The 24,400-nt window shown below is 45.4% G+C and overlaps 1 protein-coding gene across 14 annotated transcripts in view; it reads right to left on the reverse strand.

Annotated features, from left to right (window-relative positions):
* Window positions 1-1,001: 1,001 nt before the first annotated feature.
* The window catches only part of TACC1 (transforming acidic coiled-coil containing protein 1), a 109,267-nt gene continuing 85,868 nt past the window's right edge, over window positions 1,002-24,400 (reverse strand). For 8 of the 14 annotated variants that reach the window (XM_047772425.1, XM_047772435.1, XM_047772429.1 and 5 more), the window contains 8 exons: window positions 24,203-24,255; window positions 16,493-16,618; window positions 13,254-13,330; window positions 11,163-11,206; window positions 9,216-9,376; window positions 8,598-8,704; window positions 4,494-4,614; window positions 1,002-3,135 (listed from right to left, as the gene is read on the reverse strand). In XM_047772425.1, coding sequence (XP_047628381.1) covers window positions 3,067-3,135; window positions 4,494-4,614; window positions 8,598-8,704; window positions 9,216-9,376; window positions 11,163-11,206; window positions 13,254-13,330; window positions 16,493-16,618; window positions 24,203-24,255 — 758 coding nt within the window. In that variant the 3' untranslated portion in view covers window positions 1,002-3,066. The other 6 variants (XM_047772424.1, XM_047772433.1, XM_047772428.1 and 3 more) reach the window with 1 other exon arrangement.

The following is a 24,400-nucleotide window of genomic DNA, read 5'->3' on the forward strand; positions in this document are numbered from 1 at the left end:
GACCAAGGGACAAACTGCAGTTTGTCCGTCTTACATTAAATCTTCTGATTAAAACTTTTTTTTTTTTTTTTTGGTCTTTAAAAAATAATTTTATGGCTGCACCTGCAGCATATGGAAGTTCCCAGGCCAGGGTGTGAATCGGAGCTGCAGCTGCCGGGCCTACGCCACAGCCATGGCAACACCAGATTCTTAACCCACTGAGCAAGGCCAGGGATCGAACCTACATCCTCTTGGATACTAGTCAGGTTCTTAACCCACTGAGCCACAATGGGAACTCCCTGATTAAAACAGTTTTAGGTAAAGATGTTCTAGCTACACTTTGGCAAAGTCAAAAACTTAAGAGTCATAGCTCTGGATTCAGAGCCCTGACAAGACCACTTTCAGCTCCTGAACCACCACCCAGGCCAGCAGCTTCCTCACCCTCCTTCATGTCTGTCACTGGGTGTATTACTGCCCAAGTCATGAGTAATTTGGCCTGCCCATGTTTTGAAGCAAAACTGGAAACTATGTTCTTACACTCCAGAGCAATAAGGTTTTTTTTCCCTTTTTATTATTTTTTAAAATAAACATACTTCTTTCTGCCTAGTATACTCTCTTGATGTGCCAGCTGTATAAGCTACATTTTTCTTCTTGTTGGAGGATATCCGCACATTAAATTAGGAGGAGAATCATTTCCTTGTAATGGTCATGGCTGAGGGGCCAGTGGCAATGACTTACTTAATATGCGCCTTTTCATTTTCCTTGTGCCGCAACTTTATTCTGTTTATTCTAGTTTTATCAGGGGCTCTTCGCACCAGTGTGCTTAGGAAGGATTGTCATCACCTTGTGTTTCAACACACAGCTACTTTTTTCAATACACAAGAAGCCTAAAAATGGGACTAAGGGTTTATAACAGAGACCACTATAAGCCTTTCATGCGTCCAACAGAGAAACAGAAAACACGTGGATTATGTCACCAAAACCCAGCAGCGAAAAGGTTTAGCAACGTTTTTTTTTTTTTCCCCCCCTGCAAAACGCCAAGTTAAGTTTCTCTAGGGTTTAAAGAGGCCGCTGGTGACCCCACCGGGAGACACCTGTTCCTCCAAGAACCCTATGACGGCATTCGTAATCAAGCCACGGGGACTGCTTTCAAGGCCCAAATGATTGTCAAGTCACTTCTCCAAACACAGAGCATGTCTGTGGTTCTTTTTTTTTTTTTTTCCTCATATAAAATGTTAAGACAACAGGCTTTAAAATACAGCCTAAGCACCAATTAGGATAAATGCATATAGGGGGAAAAAAAATGGGACTTCTGGCTTCAAAAGACTTTACTGACCTCCCTGGGGCTAAAGATTGCACCCGTGTGAATAGCACAGGCTAAAGAAAAAAGGTCACCTTTTAAGAGCTACGGAGGGTCTCCACTAGGCACAGGTCATTGCTGAAGGTGGATCATGCAATAGTTCACGAGAAAAGTACGAGAACTTACGTGTACCGAAGATAGCGCTTATCACCATGAAGACGGTCAGGGTGTTCAGATTAAGACAAAAGAGTGCTTGAAAACACCTGCGTGGATTTGGTTTTGCCTGTCAAATGGGAGGGTACACTGGGCAGACGGGAAATCTCCATTCTGGGGTCAAGGGTCCCCGCCACTCTGAATGGGAGTCTGAGAACAGCTAGAAGAATTTGGTTTGGTAGGGGGTGGGGTGCTGCTCACTGCACCCACCTTCCTCAGTACTCAAATAGCCTTGGCTTAAAAATATTCAAAATGTGCCGATTTTTGGAGTGGTTCACATGAATTTTTTCCTGCCTGTTTTTGTTACAAATTCTACTGAGTCTGAAAGGATTTTTTTTTTTTTTTTGGCCTTTGAAAAGAAAAAAACCCAAAAAAACTAAAACCTGAAGAATAATGCATCACATTTGCAAAAATCCAACCATTGCTTCACCTCATAATTGCTAGTGGGGTTCATTAAACAGATCTATCTAAACCTTAAATGAGGAAGTTTTCTTTGCCTATTTCAAATAGAAATATAAAGAGAGAGTGAATGTTGATTTTGTAGCAACAAAAGGAGACAGATGGCTCCAGGACAGACTTGCCAGACCCCAGCTGTGAGGGAACCACAGTCCAGAAAGCCAGTCACTCTGGCTTGGCCGTCTAACCCCAAAGGGGCTACACATCCAGGCTGAGGAGCGTCCCAGTACTGGGGTGACAGGACATGTGGGCCAACAGGCTCCCTCAACATGTCACCTGAGTCTGAGGTGACAAGTCACATCAGGTACCAAGTCTCAGGGCCTCACAGCTCCATCCCCCCAAATTCTGAAGTTAGCCTTCTGAGCCAGGACTCTGTTTCAAAATAGGGTTTTACATTTATGGAAACACGCTCTTCTCTAGAGATGGTCTTATCTGACTATGCTTTAGGGGAGAAGACCCAGCAGCACAAATAAACACGTGTGTGTGTGTGTGTGTGTGTGTGAGAGAGAGAGAGAGCATGTGCACCTGTGTGAGAGCATATATGTGTATGTGTGAGCGTGTGTGTGTGCGTGCGTGAGCGTGTGCACCTGTGTGAGAGCTTGTATGTATGTGTGAGCGTGTGCATAAATGGGTATCAGAGTCCCTTCTTGCCTATAAGCTGGAAGTAACAAGAAGCCAATTTATCTCCTCAAATAAAACCACTCATACTGAGAATGAAATTTAAAAGATGAATTAAAAAATAAAAAATCAGGTGGTGGACAGGAGATGGTCCCAAAGGTGGCCACAAACTCATAAACTGAATGCACTTGGGGAAAGTAAAGACAACTTTAAATCCAACTAAAGATGGAGAACTCCCAGTGGCCTTGGCAGCCCGTCTAACCGAGACGGGATGGCCAGGCGAGCCCCTCCTTTGGTGGTTGTGCAAACTCCAGAGCTCCCTCCGGGCTGTTGCTTCAAAAGCAAAGCGGAACAGGCAGCAGTAGGCATGTGCTTTCGTGAAGTTTTTTTTTTTTTTTTTTCTCTTCTCTGCAAAGGGGCAATTATTCCTGGATAAGGCAAGATAATCATGGTCACGAGAGAAGCAGCCAAATGCAGATCTGCTGAGCTAATCGGGGTACTCAGTCTGTCTTTCCCAGCTTTGCAATCAGCTCATCACAGATTTTCGTCAGTTCTTCGATTTCTTGGTTCTGAAAGGCAAGGGATGTGATTACATGGTTTGTGTCCTGAGAGAAAGGATTAGAGAGAGGATCACGGTGAAAGGGTCCCAAGTCCCAAGGCTGAACTCTACCAAGGCATCCTGGACTCGGTGGTCCTTACCTTTTCTCCATCACCAACCCTTTAAAGGCAAGCTCCATACCTTCTTCCCGGGACAACGGTCACATGTTCACAAAGTTATGCTTAAGTTGAGCAGGGGTGAGGGTATCCCCTTTCAAGTTTGTCCTCAAACCTCTTAGTTCTCAAATTTTCTTGTTAGCATAGGAATTGCATGGGGCTATTTGTGAAAAACACAACTATCTGGGCCTCATTCTATCCATCAGCATCTCTAGGGACCTGGGATTCTGGAATTGGAGTAATTCAGAGAACACTGTCTTAGGGGTTTATCAGACCCCACGATAAAAGACCCTGCCCCGGCTGAATGGATGCCACAGAACATGACTGGAGACATAGTTAGAAAAGCCCTAGAGGCACACACAAAATGAAGTCTAAGAACCACTGAGGAGCGAGAGATAGAGATTGTTACCAAGACTGATTTTTACTTATCTAGCAGTTTCCCAGCCACAGCACTGCTGACATGTGGGTGGCTCGGTCTTGGCTGTGGGGCTGTCCCGTGCACTGTGGGATGTTTATTAGCAACATTTCTGGCTTCCGCCCACTAGAGGCCCATAGCATCTCCCAGCTGGACAACCAAGTACACTCCAGATGTTCCGAAAGAGCCCCTGGAGGGTACGATTGCAATAAGGGGGGAGACAGGTTCACATATTATATAAAAAATGAAAAGAGGAGCTCCCATCGTGGCGCAGTGGTTAATGAATCCCACTAGGAACCATGAGGTTGCGGATTCGATCCCTGGCCTTGCTCAGTGGGTTAAGGATCTGGTGTTGCCGTGAGCTGTGGTGTAGGTTGCAGACGTGGCTCGGATCCCGCGTTGCTGTGGCTCTGGTGTAGGCTGGCAGCTACAGCTCCAATTAGACCCCTAGCCTGGGAACCTCCATATGCCGTGGGAGCGGCCCTAGACAAGGCAAAAAGACAAAAAAAAAAAGAAAAGAAAAGAAGAAAGGTAGCTTCAGACCCTAACTAAACATTTGCTCTACAGACCTTGGGTTAATGCAGAGCTTCCTCTGCACTCTGCCTGTGGGAGGGCCACTGATACGCTCTTGGGTTTAATGCTTCATCTTGTCTGTCTCCACCTGAGTCAGTTCCCAAAGGAGCTGGACCAAAGTGTCCGAGTGAAGGGATAAACGCCCTTCCTCCAGACCCACAAAAAGGAAGCCGCAGCCAAGGAGAACCAGAGGTCGCTGTGGTGGTCACACTTCGCCCCTCTTACCTTCTGCTGCAGGGCCCTCTCCAGGGACTCCACCTTCATCTGCTCTTTCCGGAGCCCCGCATGCAGAGCAGCGCTCTCAGCCTTGGCTTTTGTTCGAACCTGAGCAATCTCTTCATTGGCTCTGGTGATGGAATGAAGGGGCAAAAAGCACATGGTCGGTCGTCAGTCACAGCTCAAGAGCCAGGATGCCAATTGCTGACGTCTGTGAGACACAGACTTCACGACAGAGGAAAGACAGGAATTGCCGAGCTATGTAATTCAACCTAAGTCAGGATACGGGCCATCGTCATCTATGAAGCAGAGACCTACACGTGACTTTACTAATAAGATGCAAATGGAAAAACTTAAAACCGTAAATGTGGAGTTCCCACTGCAGTGCAATGGAATTGGAGGCATCTCTGCAGTGCCAGGATGCAGGTTTGATCCCCAGCCTGGCACAGTGGGTCAAAATGATTCAGCGTTGCTGCAACTGCAGCGGAGGTTGAAACTGCGGCTTAGATGGGACCCCTGGCCCAGGAACTCCATACGACACCCGGTGGCCAAAAAACTACCCTAAAACTCCTAAAAAAACCCATAAATGTCAGTTAATAAATAGCCAGTTACTGGATGAAAGGATGCTAAACACTCACTAGTAAGCAGAGGCATGCAAATTAAAATGTACTTTTAAAATGTATCAGATTCACAAAGATGAACAAGGATGATCTTGTTCTGTGTTGGCCAAGATGCAAAGAGACAGGCTCATGTGCTGATGGGGGAATGAAAACGCACAGCCTGCTTTGTGGAGGGTGATGCCCACAGGAACTATTACAGCTTATGAGGCATATGTCCTGACACAGCAGCTCCGTCTCAGTAACCTACCCTCGGCAGCACGCTCCCCTGGCACCATGGCGAGTACACAGTGACATTCACGAAAGCACTGTTTGCAACAGAAAGGGGTGAAACTGTCTAAACCTATCAACTAAAGGAATGGAACAGTCTACAGCCTGATGAAGGTAATCAGATTGAGCGAGAAGTTCTGACATGAAAAAAGGCCACGATATACAATTAAATGAAAATGGAAACTTGTATTATATGACTCCACACACACACACACATATATACACACACAGAGACACACACGTGTGTATATATATGTACATGTGTACATATGTAAAAGACCAGGGAGTTCCCACTGTGGCGCAGCAGAAACAAATCCAACCAGTATCCATGACGATGTGGGTTCTATCCCTGGCCTCACTCAGTGGGTTAAGGATCCGGTGTTGCTTCGAGCTGTGGTGTAGGTCACAGACATAGCTCAGATCTGACGTTGCTATGGCTGAAGCATAGGCTGGCAGCTGTAGCTCCCATTCGACCCCTAGCCTGGGAACCTCCATATACTGCAGGTATGGCCCTAAAAAAAAAGAAGAAAAAAAAAAAGAAGAAGCCATGTTGGGTAGTACATGCAAAGGCTCACAGAAAAGACCAGAAGGACACACGATAAACATTTGGAAGTGAGAACGGGAAAGTGGGGACTTAAAAGGCTTTACAAACAGGAAGATGGCAAAATATACAAGTATGTATTACTTTTTAGTTAAAAAATAAAGTTGGAGGCATCCTTCTTACATTCTTTATTCCCCAGGATAAATGCCAAATGTATCAGATTTAAGGATTAAAAAATTAAACCCTAAAAGTACTAGAGGGAAAGCATGAGAGAATGTTTTACATTCAGCAGAGAGAAGCTCTTTGTTGTGATGACAGGAAATTGTAAAGCTATAAAAGAAATGACTGATAAATTTCACTATACGAAAGAGCATTTCTGCACATCAAAAAACATTATGGGCAGACTCCTGGGTATATGCCCAGAGAAAACCATCATCCAAAAAGATACATTCACCCCACTGTTCATTGCAGCACTATTCACAACAGCCAAGACATGGAAGCAACCTAAATGTCCAACAGATGAATGGATAAAGATATGGTACATATACAGAATGGAATACTACTCAGCCATGAGAAAGAATGAAACAACTCCATTTGCAGCAACATGGATGGAACTAGAGATTATCATACTAAGTTAGACAGTGAAAGACAAACATCTTATGAGATCACTTATATGCAGAATCTAAAAAAATGATACTGTGTCTAGTCACTTATGATGGAGCATGATAATGTGAGAAAAAAGAATGTATACATGTATGTGTAACTGAGTCACCATTCTGGACAGTAGAAAAAAAATAATGTATTGGGGAAATAAAAAAAATAAAAAATTAAAAAATTAAAAAATGATACAAATGAACTTATTTATAAAACAGAAATATACTCATAAGCTTCGAAAACAAACTATGGTTACCAAAGAGGAAAGGAGGGGGTGAGGGATGGACTGGGGGTTTAGGACTGGCACATGCACATTACTGTATATGGAATGGATGATCAAGGGGGACCTGCTGCATAGCACAGAGAACTTCACCTAATATTCTGTGATAACCTAAATGGGAAAAGAATCTGAAAAAAAATGGATGTGTGTATATGTGTAGCTGAGTCACTTTGTTGTGCAGCAGAAATAATCACAGCATTGTAAATCAACTATACTTCAATAAAACTTTTAAAAAAGGAAAAAAAAAACCCACTATGAGTGGAGGAGCCTAAAGATAAATAACAAATGGGAAGAATTATTCACAACTTATATCACAAAAGGCTGCCATCCTTAATACATTTATATTTAAAATATATAAACTCACAATAGAAAACCAGATGAAGAACAGTCATTCACAGTAAAGCAAACAGATGTGTAGATGGCCACTAAAATACATTTAATTTCAATCATAAGATAAACATGAATCCAAATTACATTGAATAAATAAAAATAAAAAATAAATTGAAAATAAATAATTGAAAAAAAATGCTGTTGCTTGCCAAAAAAATTAAAAAGTCCCAACTAAATGGAATTACCATCTTTCATTGGTTAGAACTGCCAAAAAACAAAAATGTGATCTGTTGGCAAAGTTGTACGGACAAGAGTCGCTCTCATACATTGTGTAGGGTTGTAAAGTAATAAAAGTCTAACAAGGTGTCAAGGAGTTCCCTGGTGGCTCAGTGGGTTAAGGACCTGGCATTGTCACTGCTATAACGTAGGTTCCACCCCTGGCCCAGGGAACTTTTTGCAGACCCTTCTAACACAGAGATCTCACCCAACACTTCCAAGTGATAATCGTACAAGGTTACTTATTGCAGAGCTGTCTGCAGCAGAAGGTTCCAAATAACCTACATGTCCAGCAGGAAGGGACTGGTAGATAAAGGAAATATTCCAACAATGCAATATCATGTGGCTATTAAAAAAAAAAAATAAGGAAGCTCTTCATGGGTTGACATGAAAAGATATCCAAAATACACTGCTAAATGAAAAAAGCAAGGGTATGCTATCGCCTGCATAAAAAAAAAAAAAAAAAAGATTCTCACCACATTTTTAAAAATGGTAATTATGTGACGAGATGACCATTAGCTAACACTAAGGTGCTGTACGGTGCTGTGCGTATCAAATCAAGGAGTTGCACACCTTAAACTTACACAAGGTCACTCGTCAACTATAGCTCACCAAACTGGGAGGAAAAAGAAGGAAAAACTATGTCTGGGAGGATGATAGAATGATGATGATCTGGGGTGAGGAAAGAAGTGGGAACTCAGTGGAAGGGAGATGGGGTGGGAGGGAGAGACTGTATCTTTTTAGTCTTGTGAACTATGTGACCATTCTACCTATTCAAAAATAAAACAGGAGTTCCCATTGTGGCTCAGTGGGTTAAGGACCTGACATAGTGTCCGTGAGGATGTGGGTTGGATCCCTGGCCTCACTCAGTGGGTAAAAGAATCCAGCGTTGCTGTGAGCTGTGGTGTAGGTCACAGATGCAGCTTGGATCCCACACTCTGGTGGCTGCTGCGCAGGCCACCAGCTGTGGCTCCAATTAGACCCTGGGCCATATGTAGCAGTAAAAAGAAAAACAAAGCAAAACACAAACACATACACACACACACACACACACACGCAAATGCAATCTGGAGTTTTGAAACACTGCCTCTGTCCATCTCCCAAGGACATCACGGCAAATAATATTCTCATGCATAGGCTCTTACTTGTCTAGTTTTTCTTCCGCGTGGATTTTCAGGGCCTGGTACCGCTGCTCCTCTTGTTTAACTCTGGCTAAGTAATCCTGAGCACATTTTTTCAAGGCTTCTTCATTCTGCTCCCAAGCGACAGTTTAAAATGAAAAAATGAAGGGGAATAAAAAAAAGGTCATTTGGAAATTTTACACTTACTTTCTTCTAGAATACGCAGCCTGAATTTTTCACTGCTATGGCCAGACTCCCTTTCACTTTTCCTAATATTCATTGGGTGAATCAGGAAAAGGGATATTTCTGAATCAATAAAAGGGACATTTCTAGAATTCGCCTAAGGACTGAGGGTCGCGCGGTTCTTACACTCAGTCGCACATTCTGGCTGTGTCCAGGGCTCATTGGCCTGACCCAGGGGAGGAATGACCAGGACATGCCACCCAGGGGGCCAGATGCCCGAACCACCACAGAAAGAAAAGGGAAGGGCGGGGGGTGGGGATCTCCAGCTCCGCAGGAACAGAAGATACAAGGACAACAGGGACCTCAACTCCCTGTTTAAAGGCCACCCACACCCCTGGAGCACCCCTGCCCCTAGCAAGGTGACAGCACCAAGGAGACAGAAGGCAAGGGCCAGGCTACCTTCTTGAACCCCTCCAGGACGCCTTTCAGGTTCTCATATCGCCTGAAGAGGTCGGAGAGGGACCTCTCCACGGAGTTGAGGTCGGCCAGCGCCTGCTCCTTCTCCATGCTCAGCTGCTGGAAGCTCTTCTGGGAGGTCATACTTGCCCTCTGTTCGTCTTCTGTGGATCATGGTCAAGAGCAAGGGGGACAAACACTTGACAGCTGCCCCCCTCCCATCCCCCAGGCAGCACCCTGGGTGGGAGCCCAGCAGGGAAGGTGGCAAAGCTTCCACCCTCAGCACTGACATGCTGGCAGGGAGACGCAGCGACTGGTGATGCAGGAGAAACAGCAGGGCAAGAAGTGGGGGTTGTGGTGGCTTTTTAGACCCAGCGGCCTCTGGCAGAGGAGAGATTGGAGCAGAGGCCCAGGGGCAGGAGCTCGCGCAGCTGACCAAGTGGCCAGAGGTGTGGACGGCAGAAAACATCCTCTTGGAAAGACCCGACTCTGACGTAGGGAGTCGGTCCTTACAACAGGGGCTACAAGAGGTTCTCAATCCAATGCAGGAGGGTAAAGCGCTGCCCTTTCTAAAGGCACCAGTGGGTCTGACGCAGGGAAGGCAGAGTGAGGACTGAAACAGAGGCCTCCCCCGTCCCGGGGCCACAAAGGACACGAGACACCATGACCCTGGTGCTGGAAGTCAAGTGTGTGCTGCCCACTAACATGGACCTAATGCAATGGGTGCTCATTATTCGCAATGACCGTATCTGCGATCTGCCTGTTCCCTAAAACATATATATGACACCAAATCAATATGTGTGGGTCCTTCCCAGCTGTTTGGGGACACAGAGCTAAGAACTGGGGTCACCTGGTAAGACCCTCTTGTCCGAGGACAAACGGAGACATTCTGCGTTGTTTCTTATGTGAACAAGCATCCTCTTCGGTCTACTTAAGGCCAGGTTTTTTTTGCACTTTTGTGCTTCCTGCTGGTGATCTGGAAACCACCCCAAGCCCAGGCTGAAGTGCCATGTTGTGTCCTAAGACTGATATGAGAGGGAACTTGGGGGAAGCCCATGTGCCAGGTGGGCAGCATCCAGGCACGAGCTGCAGCACCATCGGCTGTGAGCTCCATGTTAACAAGTCGACAGTATAGACCAAATAAGGTGTCTTTAGACAGAAACACAGGGCAAGGTTATGTATGGGCAAAAACCTGGTGAGCACAGACTCTCGGGAACCCTATGCTCTCCTGAGAAGCAAAACTAACTCGGTGTTTGTGGGCACTTCCTTAACTACTGCAAATGATGAGGATTGGCTGTGTCTTAGTGATGGGCAGAGGTTTATGTTCTGATTTAAAAATCATCTTTGGGGAGCTCCCGTCGTGGCGCAGTGGTTAACGAATCTGACTAGGAACCATGAGGCTGCGGGTTCGGTCCCTGCCCTTGCTCAGTGGGTTAACGATCTGGCGTTGCCGTGAGCTGTAGTGTAGGTTGCAGACGCGGCTCAGATTCCGAGTTGCTGTGGCTCTGGAGTAGGCCGGTGGCTACAGCTCCGATTCAACCCCTAGCCTGGGAACCTCCACATGCTGCGGGAGCAGCCCAAGAAATAGCAACAACAACAACAACAAAAAGACAAAAAACAAACAAAAAAAAATCATCTTTGGGGAGTTCACATCACGGCTCAGTGGTTAACAAATCCAACTAGGAACCATGAGGTTGTGGGTTCGATCCCTGGCCTTGCTCAGTGGGTTAAAGATCCGGCGTTGCCGTGAGCTGTGGTGTAGGTCACAGAGGCGGCTCGGATCCTGCGTTGCTGTGGCTCTGGCGTAGGCCGGTGGCTACAGGCTCCAATTAGACCCCTAGCCTGGGAACCTCCATATGCCACGGGTGCAGCCCCAGAAAAGACCAAAAAGAAAAAAAAAAAATCACCTTTGCAGCCTCAGGCTTACACCCAAGAAAGAAATTTCCTTACCGATCATTTGGGCAATGGTCTTCTCATACTCGGCCACAATTTTCCTGAAGCAAACAAACAAAAGAAGAGAGAGCTGTCAGACAGCAGAAGGTGGAGAAATGCTGCCCTAAACAATTCTACACACTGATGTGCTGACAAATTCACAAAGCCCAGTTACCTGCTTTGGGGGCTCTTCTTTTTCGCATTTAACATAAGGTTTGTGAATGTTCAAAAAACTTTTTCTCACGATTTTATGTTTAACCAGGCTTTCACTGTTTATAGAAACAACTTTTGCCTTTTCTCCTCACCTGCGTGAACACTCTCCAGGTGATCCATTAACTCTGCTCCAGTGACTCTTTTATGGAGTAATCGTATTACAGACATTCTTGGGGCTCTTCCCAAGAGACCTGATCTGAGTTCAGTCTTTCCTGGCCCTAATCCACTTAAAGGCTGTCAGATTTAGATCCAGCTTGTGAACTGGAGTTTGGCACTTGCCATCAGCCTCTACATGGATTAAATCATGAGCCACTGCCCTGCTGACCCAAAGCGCTCCCTGAGTGGAGCTCAGCAGTGAGGCACTCTGTGCTCTGGGAAAACTGGAAGAACAGGTCTTCAGATAGTCAGATATTTTTAGGAGAAGATTTTATGAGCCCGATTCTTGCATCTCTTCATATCTAGAAAAACACTGAAATCCTTCGGGATGACTGATGCCTGTGATTAGCAGTGACCTTCATGAGACCAGCAGCAAGTTTCCATGAAAGGTGTGCTCGGCTGCATGCACCTCCCCTCACCTTTATCACATATATCCTGATAATCCCTCTTTCCTCTTTGGGAATACCGCCACCTGGGCTCTAGATAAGTCAACAAAACAAAGGATGTCACAGTCATCTGCGAACACAGCCACCTTCAAGGGTGAGCCGGTGAGTCCTGAGGGCTGTAAAAACTCAGGATACTGCCCCCCACCCAGAGTTGAGGTGCATATCCAAGGAATGATTTCAGGGAGCCCAGACCTCTTTGGTTCCTACTACTGGCCCTTAGTTGCAAAGACTCCTATGCATCCTGGCTCCTCCTCCCTTCCTCCGAGCTGTTTCTCAGGGCTACCTGAGATGCTAATGTCCTAATTTTGCCCCAAATATAACTTAACTCTCAACTTTCAAGTTGTGCATTTTTTTTATGTCAACAAGGTTTTATTTTATTGTCTTAATTTCAGAAGTATTTTAGTTATTCTAAGATCTTTCAAGATCACCCTGCCATGTTAACCTTTCTTTGTGCAAAGTTCAATCTTTTCCCAACCCTGTCCAGGGTTGGGGGCATCTCCCTGTGGCCCTTCAGTGAAAAGTGACCACTCCCCCACTCCTCACTGCTGGTGCCCATCACTTTGACCCTGCATCTTGGGGAGCTGCTGTGAGCTCCCCAAGATCAGGGGCTGTGCTTTCCTCCCCATGATGCCAGCTCAGGGACTTAACTCCAGTAAATGCTTAAAAACCCAAAAAATACAAGGGCCACAAATTAGAGTGATCATACTGAAAATGTGTCTTAATCATTCAAGTGCTGACTGCACTGTTTCTAAGTTATTTATGCCCCCACCCCCCACTCTTTGATGCCATCTTTAGTAATTTCATAGCTGCTAATTCTAGGGAGTGAGCAACAAAAATAAAAGGATTTCGATTTAAAGTCTGTTTTGTTTCCTGTGGATATGCTTTTTATCATCTATTTCGTGGTTATGAAATCTGAAGCTACCGTGTGTAACTCGTTTTAGAAAAAGATTATAAATCATAATGCTTCCATACCTGAATATGTCAATAAATCTTATTACTCTATTGAAAATGGATGTTTCTGCACACATTGGTCCTTTCAAAAGACAGCTATGTGGGCTCTGCTTATTTGTAATGTTCTGAACAATCCAAAATAAGCTACAGCATTTGAATATGTAAGTGGTCAGCAGTACTCATGAAATGACATCATCAATCACAAATTCAGGTGCAACTAGCAACGCCCTGAAGTTCTCATCAGCTGGTTCTATGGAAAGAGGATACTGTCATCACTTCCTTTGAGTTAAATCTAATAACTGCACAAAGGTACCCATCCCATCCCCCAAACCTCCAGGCTAACCTCATCTCCAAGACTTCTTGTCGGGTTTCTTCATATTTTTTCTTCCATTCATTTGCTTCAATCTCTTTAGTGATTATCTAGATTACAAAGGAGATAAAGCTTGGTTTTACCTATTCACTTTCTTACAGTTTGAATTTAAGGTTAGAGACTAAAAACAACACACAACCAGGTCCACCCCAAGTTATTCAATTTACATTAAGGATGTAAGCCTTGGAGTTCCCTGGTGGCCCAGTGGGTTAAGGATCAAGCATTGCCACTGCTGTGGCACAGATTTGATCCATGGCTTGGGAACTTCTGCATGCCATAGGGGTGTTTCGCCCCCCCCCGCCCCCCGCCCCTGCCAAAAGAATGTATGCCTCCACATCTGGATATAATGCTGTCACAAACTGGGGGAATTGCTCTCAGCCACACAGGAAGCTGGAATGTGGTCATCAGAGTGAAAGTGAGCAGAAAGTCTCCTAGGAAAGGTCCAAGTGGTAATTACAACCTCTGTGCACTGCACCTCGGTCAGGGTCTGGCTCTCAGCCCAGAACGCTGTTGCATCAGGTCACCAGCTAAGCCACGTCTGGCAGAGACTCACCTTAACCAAGGTAGGTGCCAGAGCACCGATTTAATCAGGACAAAAAATGAAATGGCCACAAAATCAGAGCGGCAGGAGCTGGCATAACCAGACACTATCTTTCTGCAGAGATTTCAGGCTGAGTCAGGATGGGGCTGGGAAGTTCAGTGCCTCAGGAGATGCAAGATCTTGCTCGTCAGAACCTGTATCCCTATGTTTGGGACGCTGGAGCTAATACTCTAGATTCATGACCTCAAACTCCACTTGCTCTGCACAGAGCTCAGAAGGGCATCTGCTATTCTCCTTCGATTACATGTCTCTGTGCTTCTCTCTGGTACTTTCTTTTTCTTTTGATGCCATTCATCAGAATCTCAAGAACTAGAAATCAGCCTGTCTGCTTCAAGGGACCAGGCACATCTTTGCTCTGATGCATTTGGTGGTCCTCTTGTAATTTTAACTCTCAGGAGAAAAATGAAGTTGTTTTTCTCATTTATAAGACTTTGTGGGACCTCCTTACCACAGCTCTCAAGTTTCAACAACAGGACTAGCTGACTCCCCATATTATCAACCTATTGCTGTGTTTTAAAGGTTTGAAAGACTTAGGTCAGAGGTATTTAATTACTCATATTATAAAAATAAAATTGCTACACAGAGGGGATAATCTTAAAAAAAAAAAAAGGTGAAACCTAATGTAAATCAATACTATAATGAGGTATCACCTCACACTGGTCTGAATGACCATCATCAAAAAGTCTATGAACAATAAATGCTAGAGAGGGTGCAGAGAAAAGGGAACCCTCCTACACTGTTGGTGGGAATGTAAATTGGTGCCTCCTCTATGGAAAACAGTATGGAGGTTCCTCAAAAAACTAAACACAGAACTAGCATATGATCCAGCAATCCCACTCCTGGGCATCTAACCAGAAAAAATCATAATTCAAAAAGATACATTCATCGCTATGTTCACCGAAGCACTATTTACAACAGCCAAGACATGGAGGCAAACTAAATGTCTATTGATAGAGGGATGGATAAAGAGGTGGTACATACCTATAATGGCATATTACTCATCCATAAAAAGAATGAAAGGAGTTCCCGTTGTAGCTCAGCAGTTAATGAACCCGACTAGTATCTGTGAAGACCCAGATTTGATCCCTGGCCTCGCTCAGTGGGTTAAGGATCTGGCGTTGCTGTGGCTGTGGTGTAGGCCGACAGCTACAGCTTTGATTCAACCCCTAGCCTGGGAACCTCCATATGCCGCGGGTGTGGACCTAAAAAGACAAAAAAAAAAAAAAAAAAAGAACGAAATAATGCCATTTGCAGAAACACAGATGGACTTAGAGATTATCATACTAAGTGAAGTCAGACAGAGAAAGATAAGTATCATATGATACCCCTTACATGTGGCATCTAAAAAAAATGATCGGGGAAAGGTGAGGGCGAGGGATGGACTGGGAGCTTGGAATTGGCATATGCATACTATTGCATATGGAATGGATGCTCAAAGGGGACCTGCTACATAGCACAGGGAAATCTGCTCAATATTCTGTGATAACCTATATGGGAATGGATATGTGTACAGTATAACTGAATCACTTTGCTGGATCGCCGAAATTAACACGACATTGTGTATTAACTATACGTCAATAGAAATTTTTTTAAAAGACGGAATCATCAAGAAACACACAAACTGTGGTCAGATGGGTTATCTATTGCACCACTGGCCAACTACTGCATTTGGAGTGGATAAGCAGTGAAATCCTGCTGTGTAGCACTGGGAACTATATCTAGTTACTTGCAATGGAACGTGATGGAGGATAATGTGAGAAAAAATATATACATATAGGTATGACCAAGTCACTTTGCTGTATAGTAGAAATTGATAGAAGTATATCAACTATAATGGAAAAAATAAAAATCTTAAGAAAAATAAAAACACAAACCAGACACATAAAATAAAGTACAGAAACAACAGGAGAGGGTAGTAACAGACTAATAGTGTCTAACAGTTTCTTTCATATTTTTCAGATCACCCAGGAAAGGCCTAGCAGTGGTCTATTTTGAACAGAAGACATTCTGTCAACATGATACAGGAATATGAGAGCTGAACTGCTTAATTAAAGAAGAGAGGTAGGTAAGAAACAATGTCATATTCCGACAAGTCTAAAATTTAAGGAATTTTCAGAGTTCCTTTGTGGGGCAGTGGGTTAAGGATCTGGCTTTGTCACTGCAGCCGCTTGGGTCACTGCTGTAGTACAGGTTCAATCCCTAACCCAGGAACTTCCACATGCCAAGGGCATGGCCTAAAAAATAAAATACAAAGTGAAATTTAAGGAATTTTTAGGCACGAGCATATATCCTCTGTGAAATGAAGGCCCTGATACAGTTACCTATGTGGTTTAAGGTGGCCAAATTCCATATTTGAAACTTTAAGGCCAAAAGACAAAGAAGTGTACAAAAATTCTTAAGGTCAGCTTTGCCCCTGGGCACCAGAAGGCCGGGACTCCAGCACCAATGTGGGGTTTCCCACGGAGCCCCTTAGATGAGCTACAGGTGCAGGAAACAGGAGCTTCTAGCTGGGAAGGGAGAACCCAAACCAGCACAGAAGGAATCCACCTGCTGGCATGTGGGCTTGACAAAGCGGTGGAGCCCTAAGTGGACAGAGCAGGGAAGCCGTTACCTCTTCTCTGATCAGGGTGAGCACGGCGGTCTTGTCTGACTCACTGAGGCAGATGCCGTCCAAGGGGCTCTCCCCTCCACAGGCCACAGACACAGGAGCCTTCTCCATCGGGGCCTCCAAGGTTCCCTGTGGGGGGAAGAGGTCACAGGTCACATGTCTGGTCATCAGCTTCTTAACCTCAAACATCCTTCTATAACTTCCTCCTGACTAAACTGGTCACACCCTTTAAAAACATGTTTGAAGGAAAAAAACAAAAACAAACAAAAAAACAGCAAAGGGAAGCTTAAAAACAATAACAACAAAACCAACCAAACCACATCTAGTTATATTAAGATCTGGGAAAACTGTTCTAATGATTAGAAGGAAGGTCTTAGCTCCTGTTTGAACAGACAGCCTAGAGACGTTCTCTTCTTATCTAAAAAGGAGAAAGTGTAATTATTGTGTGGCTGGGCCAAAAAGAGTCACATGCATAAAAGAGAAAATCATCATGGTTAAGTGTCTCGTGAAGCTGGGGATCCCTGGGGGTGATGGGTTCCATGTAAAGAAATTTCAAAAGTGTCAACCTTGGACCTAGAAATGATCACACTAAGTGAAGCAAGGCAGATGGAGAAAGACAAATACCGCATGCTATCATTTACATGTGAAATTTAATTTTTAAAAATGACACCAGTCAACTTAATTACAAAAGAGAAGCAGACTCACAGACTTCAAAAACAAACTTATGGTCACCAAAGGGATGGATCGGGGGTTTGGGATTGGCATGTACTCACTATTCTCTATGGCATGGATGGTCAACGGGGACCTGCTGTACAGCACAGGGAATTCTACTCAATAACCTGGATGGGAAAAGAATCTGAAAAAGAATGGATGCTTGTATATGTATAAGTGAATCACTTTGCTGTACAGCAGAAATGAACACAAAGCTGTAAATCAACTGTACTTCAAAAAAAACCCTAAAAACTAAAAAGAAAGTGTCAACCTTTTTACACATTGGATGCTTTATCTGTACTATTACTAAGCTACTTTGGATGGAAACGTTTCTCAAATGACTTTCAGGCCTCAGGAGGTAGAAATGGCAAATACATGTGATTCCGGCCCTACCTCAGGGTGACTCCATGGCATATAGGGACCAGTGATAATGAGGGCACAGACAGCAGGGTCTGGGCTGCATGTTCATGGCCTGGGTCTTCCTGCCACTGAGTTTTCAGTTCCCCTCCAGCAGCCCCTCACCTTCTTACCTTTGCCACAAACATGGGTTCCCAAGAGCCACACTTGGTTAGGATTTTGCTTTTCACAAGAACATGGACTTTATAGGTTTTCTTCCTAAAAAGGATTTTTAGGGGTTAATGGCCCCTGGGCACTAGAAGGCCAGGCTCCCAGCACCAATGTGGAAGCAAACCTTGTTAAGTAAACTTTATGTATCAATGGGAAAAAAATCTGATCTAATAACATCCAAAATGCCAGATAAAGTGACCTGGGAATGTTTCTTTTTTTTTAATTATTAGAGTTAGGGTTAGGATTAGGGAAAAATCTTAATCTTAAGTGTCAGCATAACTGATCAATTAGTTATTGATTATAATCAATCAGCTCTCTGGTCTTACGTTTGACTTGAGCTTGAAAAGGAAGTCCCAGGTCAACTGGGACCAGTGGTTTGTAAACTTTTCAGGGTCCTTGTGGACTCAACCTCTCTGCAAAAGGCGCGCGCGCGCGCGCACGCACACGCACACGCACACACACACACACACACACACACACACACACACACGGTTTTGCATGCAGCTTCAGAGCCCTCATCTGAAGGTCCAATGAACAAAGCCCTGGCTTAGGCCACAGAAAAGGGAAATGCAAAAGCCATGAGCTGCCACTGCCCATTCCAGTACCATTTGGGAGAGGGCAGCCCATCCTGCGGACAGAAGCCCACGGTTCCCCCCAAAAAACACTAGCTTGGGTGAGACCCATCACTAGAGCCAGAAGTCACTTGTTGCCACAGCCCCTAAAATGGCCCCAACAAGCCCACCGCCTGTACTAATCCTTTTGTGAAGCCTCCTTCCCCCCAACATTAGGCCGGACCCAGTGACCCACTTCTAAAGAACAGAAGAAAGTGAAAGTCATGGGGTGTCACTGTTTACAGCAAGCTCCAGCTCTGAAAAGCTAGAGGGAGAGGTCACATGGAAAGGAAGAGCCCCCCTCTGCCAAGAGCCACATGAAAGCCTGGAAGCGGATCCACCCACCCAAAATGAGCCTGGAGGGGACTTCAACCCTGGCCACTACCTGGACCACAGCCTGTGGGAGACTACAGGTCAGAGACACCCAGTGAAGCCACCCCAGGTTCCTAACAGACATGCTGGTGCCACGACCGTGTGCTGCAGGTCACTGAAACGCTGGACATCAGAGTCATCCCCTTTACCTCCTGTGCTGTGTTTCTCAGCAAGGAACCACCCCCAGTCTTGCCTCCCATGGAAGTGGCCTGGAGTGACATATCCCACCTTGTTACATTTCCCACTCTAAATTAGTACATCTTAAATCACTCTTTTGTGCTTATTATTCTCAACTGGAATCCCCACGTCAATTCTAGGAAACCGGCCCCCTGTGCCTCCCATGACCCTCACAGTAGCAACAATCTGGGAAATAAGCCACGTTTCCCCAGTAAGGAAAGTATCGTCAGTTCTCCAGTTCCGCATGGCACTCGTCCACCAGAGAAGTGAATTCACTCCACCCATTAAAGGAGTTTGAACCAGGCAGCTCTGAGCTGGAAGCTCAGACCTTAGTTGGGGACAAATACGCCCAGGTAAGTGGGCTCTGTAGCTGCCCAGGCCACAAGCCTCATGACTCAAAATGCAACAGCTCTTAGGAGGAATTTATAGCTGTGGCCCATTTTAGCCACCTTTTCCAGCCCTCTAGGATTTCGCTTTTTACATTCCTCAGCCATTTATACTGTTTATCAAATAGCACAGAAAGCCTACAGGATCTACCATCATAAAAACCAGCCCAACTCTCTCTTATTGGGCTGGGCAATCTAGTCCATGTTTAATAAAGATACAAATCAAGGAGTTCCTGCTGTGGCACGGCGGGTTAAGAATCTGACTGAAAGGCTTGGGTTGCTACAGAGGTTCGGATATAATCCCCGGCCAGGCACAGAGGGTTAAAGGATCCAGCGCTGCCACAGCTGTGGTGTAGGTCGCAACTGTGGCTCAGATTCAATCCCTGGCCTGGGAACTTCCATATGCTGCAAGTGCAGCCGAAAAAGAAAAAAAAAAAAAAAACAGAAAAAGATACTAAATCAATCAGAGCAATCATATCCTTCCAAAAGGGCCCTGTTTCATGTCCCCTGTTCTCCTTCCTGTCCCACCAAGCATTCACCGTCGAGGACCCACAAAGGCCTGGCTACAGACAGTGGGACATGAGAGTCTGGGCTGCAAGTTCACAGTGAGCACAGAAGCCACAAAGTCACTCTCTGTTCCCATCCTTGTGGAAGAGAGAACCTGCACCCCCAATCCGTCACACTCATCCCACGTGACTTTGAACCTGCTGGCGCAGTGGCACCCCCGCCACATCTCACAGAGACATGCTAGAAATGCCAAGTGAACTCAGTTTTTTAGATTTCTTAAAAAATAAATAAATAAGGGGGTTCCCTGGTGGTTAGGATACAGCACTTTCACCTCTGGGGCCCAGGTTCATTCCCTGGTCTAGGAACTGAGATCCCATATTAAGTCACTGCTGTGGCTGTGGCCAAATAAACATCCATTCTAAACAAAATAAAAATAAAAAAATAAATTGCCTTCTAAGTGAAAAATACTGCAGACCAATAGCTGAAAAGCAAGAGACTGTTTAGGGCCACACCTGCAGGATCCAAGCTGCATCTGTGACCTACACCACGGCCCACGGCAATGCTAGATCCTTAACTCACTAAGCATGGCAAAGGATTGAACCCACATCCTCATGGACACTATGTCGGGTTCTCAACCCACTGAGCCACAACGGGAACTTCCAAGATGAGTCCTAAGGCCCTACTGATGGTCCTCTGGCCTTAGCTATCTGGGCCTGGCCACCCCCCAGTGCTGGCTCAAGACTGCAACTGGGATTACTTTTCAAAGCAACACCCAGACTTGGTTTGGGGAGCGGGGTGGGGGAGCACAGCAGGTACCCCCTCTCACAGATGAGGGGACACTTCATTACATGCAGGAGGGAGGCCTCAGGGCCCCCCAGAAGTGACTGTGCCATTAGCCACAGTGGTGATGTTGGGATTATGTGACCTGGCTCCCCAAAGTGATTTTCATCCAGAAAGAGCTGTCACTGCTGTGTGAGGCCCCTGGGAGCCCTGTGCCCGGGGTCCACCGGCTCTTCCCCCACCATCTACCTCCATGGTGCTCATTCTATGCACTCCAGGCAAACACTGGGGCACAGCCTAACCATGAGTCATGAGAAGTTTACAGGGCCAATCAGTCAGAATTAAAAAAGTGAAATGGGAAAGAAAAAAATCAGAGTGAATCACACGAAGAAAGGTAGATTCTGTTTTGTGCAACTTGTTTTATAAATATACAGAGGCATGGGAGTTTCCTGACGGTCTAATGGTTAAGGATCTGGCATTGTCACTGCTGTGGCTTGGGTATGATCCCTGGCCTGGGAACTTTTGCAAGCCATGCACACAGCCAAAAGAAAAAATATATACACACACAATATATATACACACAAATGCATGTGTTGAGAAGTGTCATACGTATCTATCAGCCAAGATGCAAAATATATTTTTACTGTGGATCAAGGTGAAGAATGTTTCAACCATAACTTCACTGAATCCTACAGCTTCAACTAACCCCTGTGTGCTAAGGGCCCTTGGGCCTATTAAAGCCAAACCAACCCAGGCTTTTCTTGAGCCCATGCTATGTACTCATCACTGCCTACAGGAAATGTGAACTGAGAAACAGGTCCCGCAGGTGTCTCAAGCCACATCTAAAAATGGACTTCTACAATTCCACCCCCTCCTCTATTCCTAATTTTACTGACTGCCCCGTCCAGCGGTGTTTATTGCGGTAGGTGCTGTGGTGCAGCTGTGAGCAAGGCAGTCACGTCCCCCCACCTTCATCAAACTAGTGGTTTTGTGGGAAAGACGGAGAGCAACTCAAAAGGGCACGTACCCACAATGGAAAGGAACCCTGCTTGGCTGGGCAAGTGTGTGGTGGTGGGGGGGGTGGCTGCTGGACAGCAGATGTGGAAGGGAGGCAGGCTCAATGCAGCATCTGAGCTTAGCCCAAAGAACAGGGAAGAGTTCCCACTGTGGCACAACAGGATCAGCGGCATCTTGGGAGCACTGGGACTCAGATTCGATCCCCAGCCCAGCACAGTGGGTTAAGGATCTGGCATTGCCATAGCTGTGGCTTAAGATGCAACTGTGGTTTGGATCTGATCCCTGCTCTGGTAACTCCACATTCTGCAGGGCGGCCAAAAAACAAAACAAAACAAAACCACAAAGGAATCCAACGAAGGGGTTTGAATCAAGGGGAACCACCTGGCTTATGGAGAAGGAGAAGAGACTAACCTGGGAAGGGGGAAATTTGCTGGGAAATTACCACTATATTAAGAAGACTAGTGGCGGGCCACAGGCTCCACAAAAACAGAAGGGTTTCCAACATATGGTTTCTGGATGCAGAAACCAGAGACCTTGCTGGTGGGAATCTAATGGAAGGAGGCGTCCAAGATGACCCCAGGTTTGTGGCTTAGACAACGAGGTGGATGGTGGACCTGCTGAAACGAGGCCCCTCTGGTCGTTATCAGCAACACTGACCACTAGATGTCCAAGGCAGAAATTTTGAGTGGCCCTCACAGATTCTCTAGCCACCAGGGCCACTCCTGATGCCACCAAGCAGTGACGCCTCTACCTAAGTCTCAGCCTCCACTCCACCCTCTGAACTACCAGATTACGATGCTCCCTACTTAAAACCCCACAGTGGTTACCTACCAATTTTGCCATGAATTCCAAGTCTCCCGGCATGATATCCATGGCCCTGGCGGCCTGGCCTCACCTATCATATGAATAGTACCCTCCGATCACATGCAATTATTCAGCCTTACAAATCCTTACAAAGTGCACAACTCCTCTCCTGTCTTTGGCCAGAACAACTCTCCTGCATAACTTTACTGTCTTATCTACCTGGCAGATTCCATTCTTAACTAAGTTAAAACTTAGTTCAAGAGGAGAAACCTGGAAGGTACCACCCTAACCAAGTGGTGAAAGTCAGTTCCACCTATAATGGGACATGTTGACATTCACAAGGTCGCTTTTGATGTATACGTGCCCAAAATGCATGATACTGAACTTGATCACCAGGAAACAGAGAATGAGCCCAAACTGAAAGATATTCTACAAAACAACTGACCCTGACCAGCACGCTTCAAAAGTGTCAAGGTCAGGAAGGACACAGACAGACTGTGAGGAACTGCCAGGAATGGAAGGAAACCAAATGTGTGGACAGATGCCACACAGGGTCCTGCGATGGATCCTGCGCCAAAAGGTCATAAGACTTGAGTACTTAGAGAATGGACAATAATACCGTGTAACTGTGTTAATAATAATCAGTGTTACCTGATTCTGATAACGGCACTGTGATTACAGAACGGCACTGTGATTACAGAAAATATTAACATTTGAGGAGCACAGTGCAAGAATTACAGGAATTCTTTGTACTATTTTTTGTAAGTCTAAAAGTTAAAAAAAAGTTTTCAATTAGCTCAAATCCAGCCTTTCTGACACCTGCCATGCAGGCAGTCAGCCCTGGTGCCTCCAGCCCTGGGACAAATCCTGCTGTAATGTTCACTGCAGGGAATGCTGGTTTCCATTCTGTATCTACTACAGAAGATATAGAGCTGCTGGAAGGAAATGTAATGCAAACTATGTAATTAAAAATTTTTCTGTAGCCACATTTGAAAAGTAAGAAGAAAACAGGTGAAATTAATTTTTTTTGGCCATAACTATGGCATGCACAAGTTCCCGGGCCAGGGATGGAACCTATACCACAACCTGAGTCATAGACAGTGCCAATGCCGCATCCTCCCCACCCCTGCCCGTTTTTGGTTGTTGTTGTTGTTGTTTTTGTTTTTGGTCTTTTTAGGTCTAAATTCAAGGCATATGGAAATTCTCAGGCTAGGGGTCAAATTGGAGCTGCAGCTGCCAGCCTAAACCACAGCCACAGCAACTCAGTATCTGAACTGTGTCTGTGACCTACACTGCAGTTCATAGCAACGCCAGATCCTTAAACCACTGAGTGGGGCCAGGGATCCGAACCCACATCCTCATGGATACTAGTTGGGTTCGTTACCACTCAGCCACAACAGGAACTCCAATGCTGGATCCTTAACACACTGAGCCACCAGGTAACAGGTGAAAATTATTTTAATAATATAATTTAATTTACTCAACATATCCAAAATATAATTATCTTAACATGCAATCAATATACAAAGTTAGAAACATATTATTTTTCTCCCAGAGAACATCTCAGGATGCCTGGCTTGAGTCTAAGGGCGGATGGTCACATCCTTGGGCACCTGAGAGAGGCCAGAAGCTCCTCAAATGAAGAATCTGGGCTTTACTTATATTCCATTCCTGTTACCAACAGTGACTGGAATGTAGGTACTGAATTAACACAGGCTTCAAAGCAAACACCGAAAACCCTTGCGCTCCCCCACCCTACCCCCACTGGTGTGGACACTCACGGGCATGGTGGATCCATCCTTCTCCATCTTCAGGCTCATCTCTTTCTCCATGCCTACAACACAGACAATCATTTTTACAGTCATCCCACGAAGTGGCTGACGTTCCCTCCCAGTGAGATACTCTGGGACACCACAGCGCAGGCCCAGAAGGACATCTACAGACCTACCAACAGCATCTCAAGATTTCCAAAGGCACGC

This window comes from Phacochoerus africanus, chromosome 3, assembly GCF_016906955.1.
Source record: "Phacochoerus africanus isolate WHEZ1 chromosome 3, ROS_Pafr_v1, whole genome shotgun sequence".
Taxonomy (NCBI): Eukaryota; Metazoa; Chordata; class Mammalia; order Artiodactyla; family Suidae; genus Phacochoerus; species Phacochoerus africanus.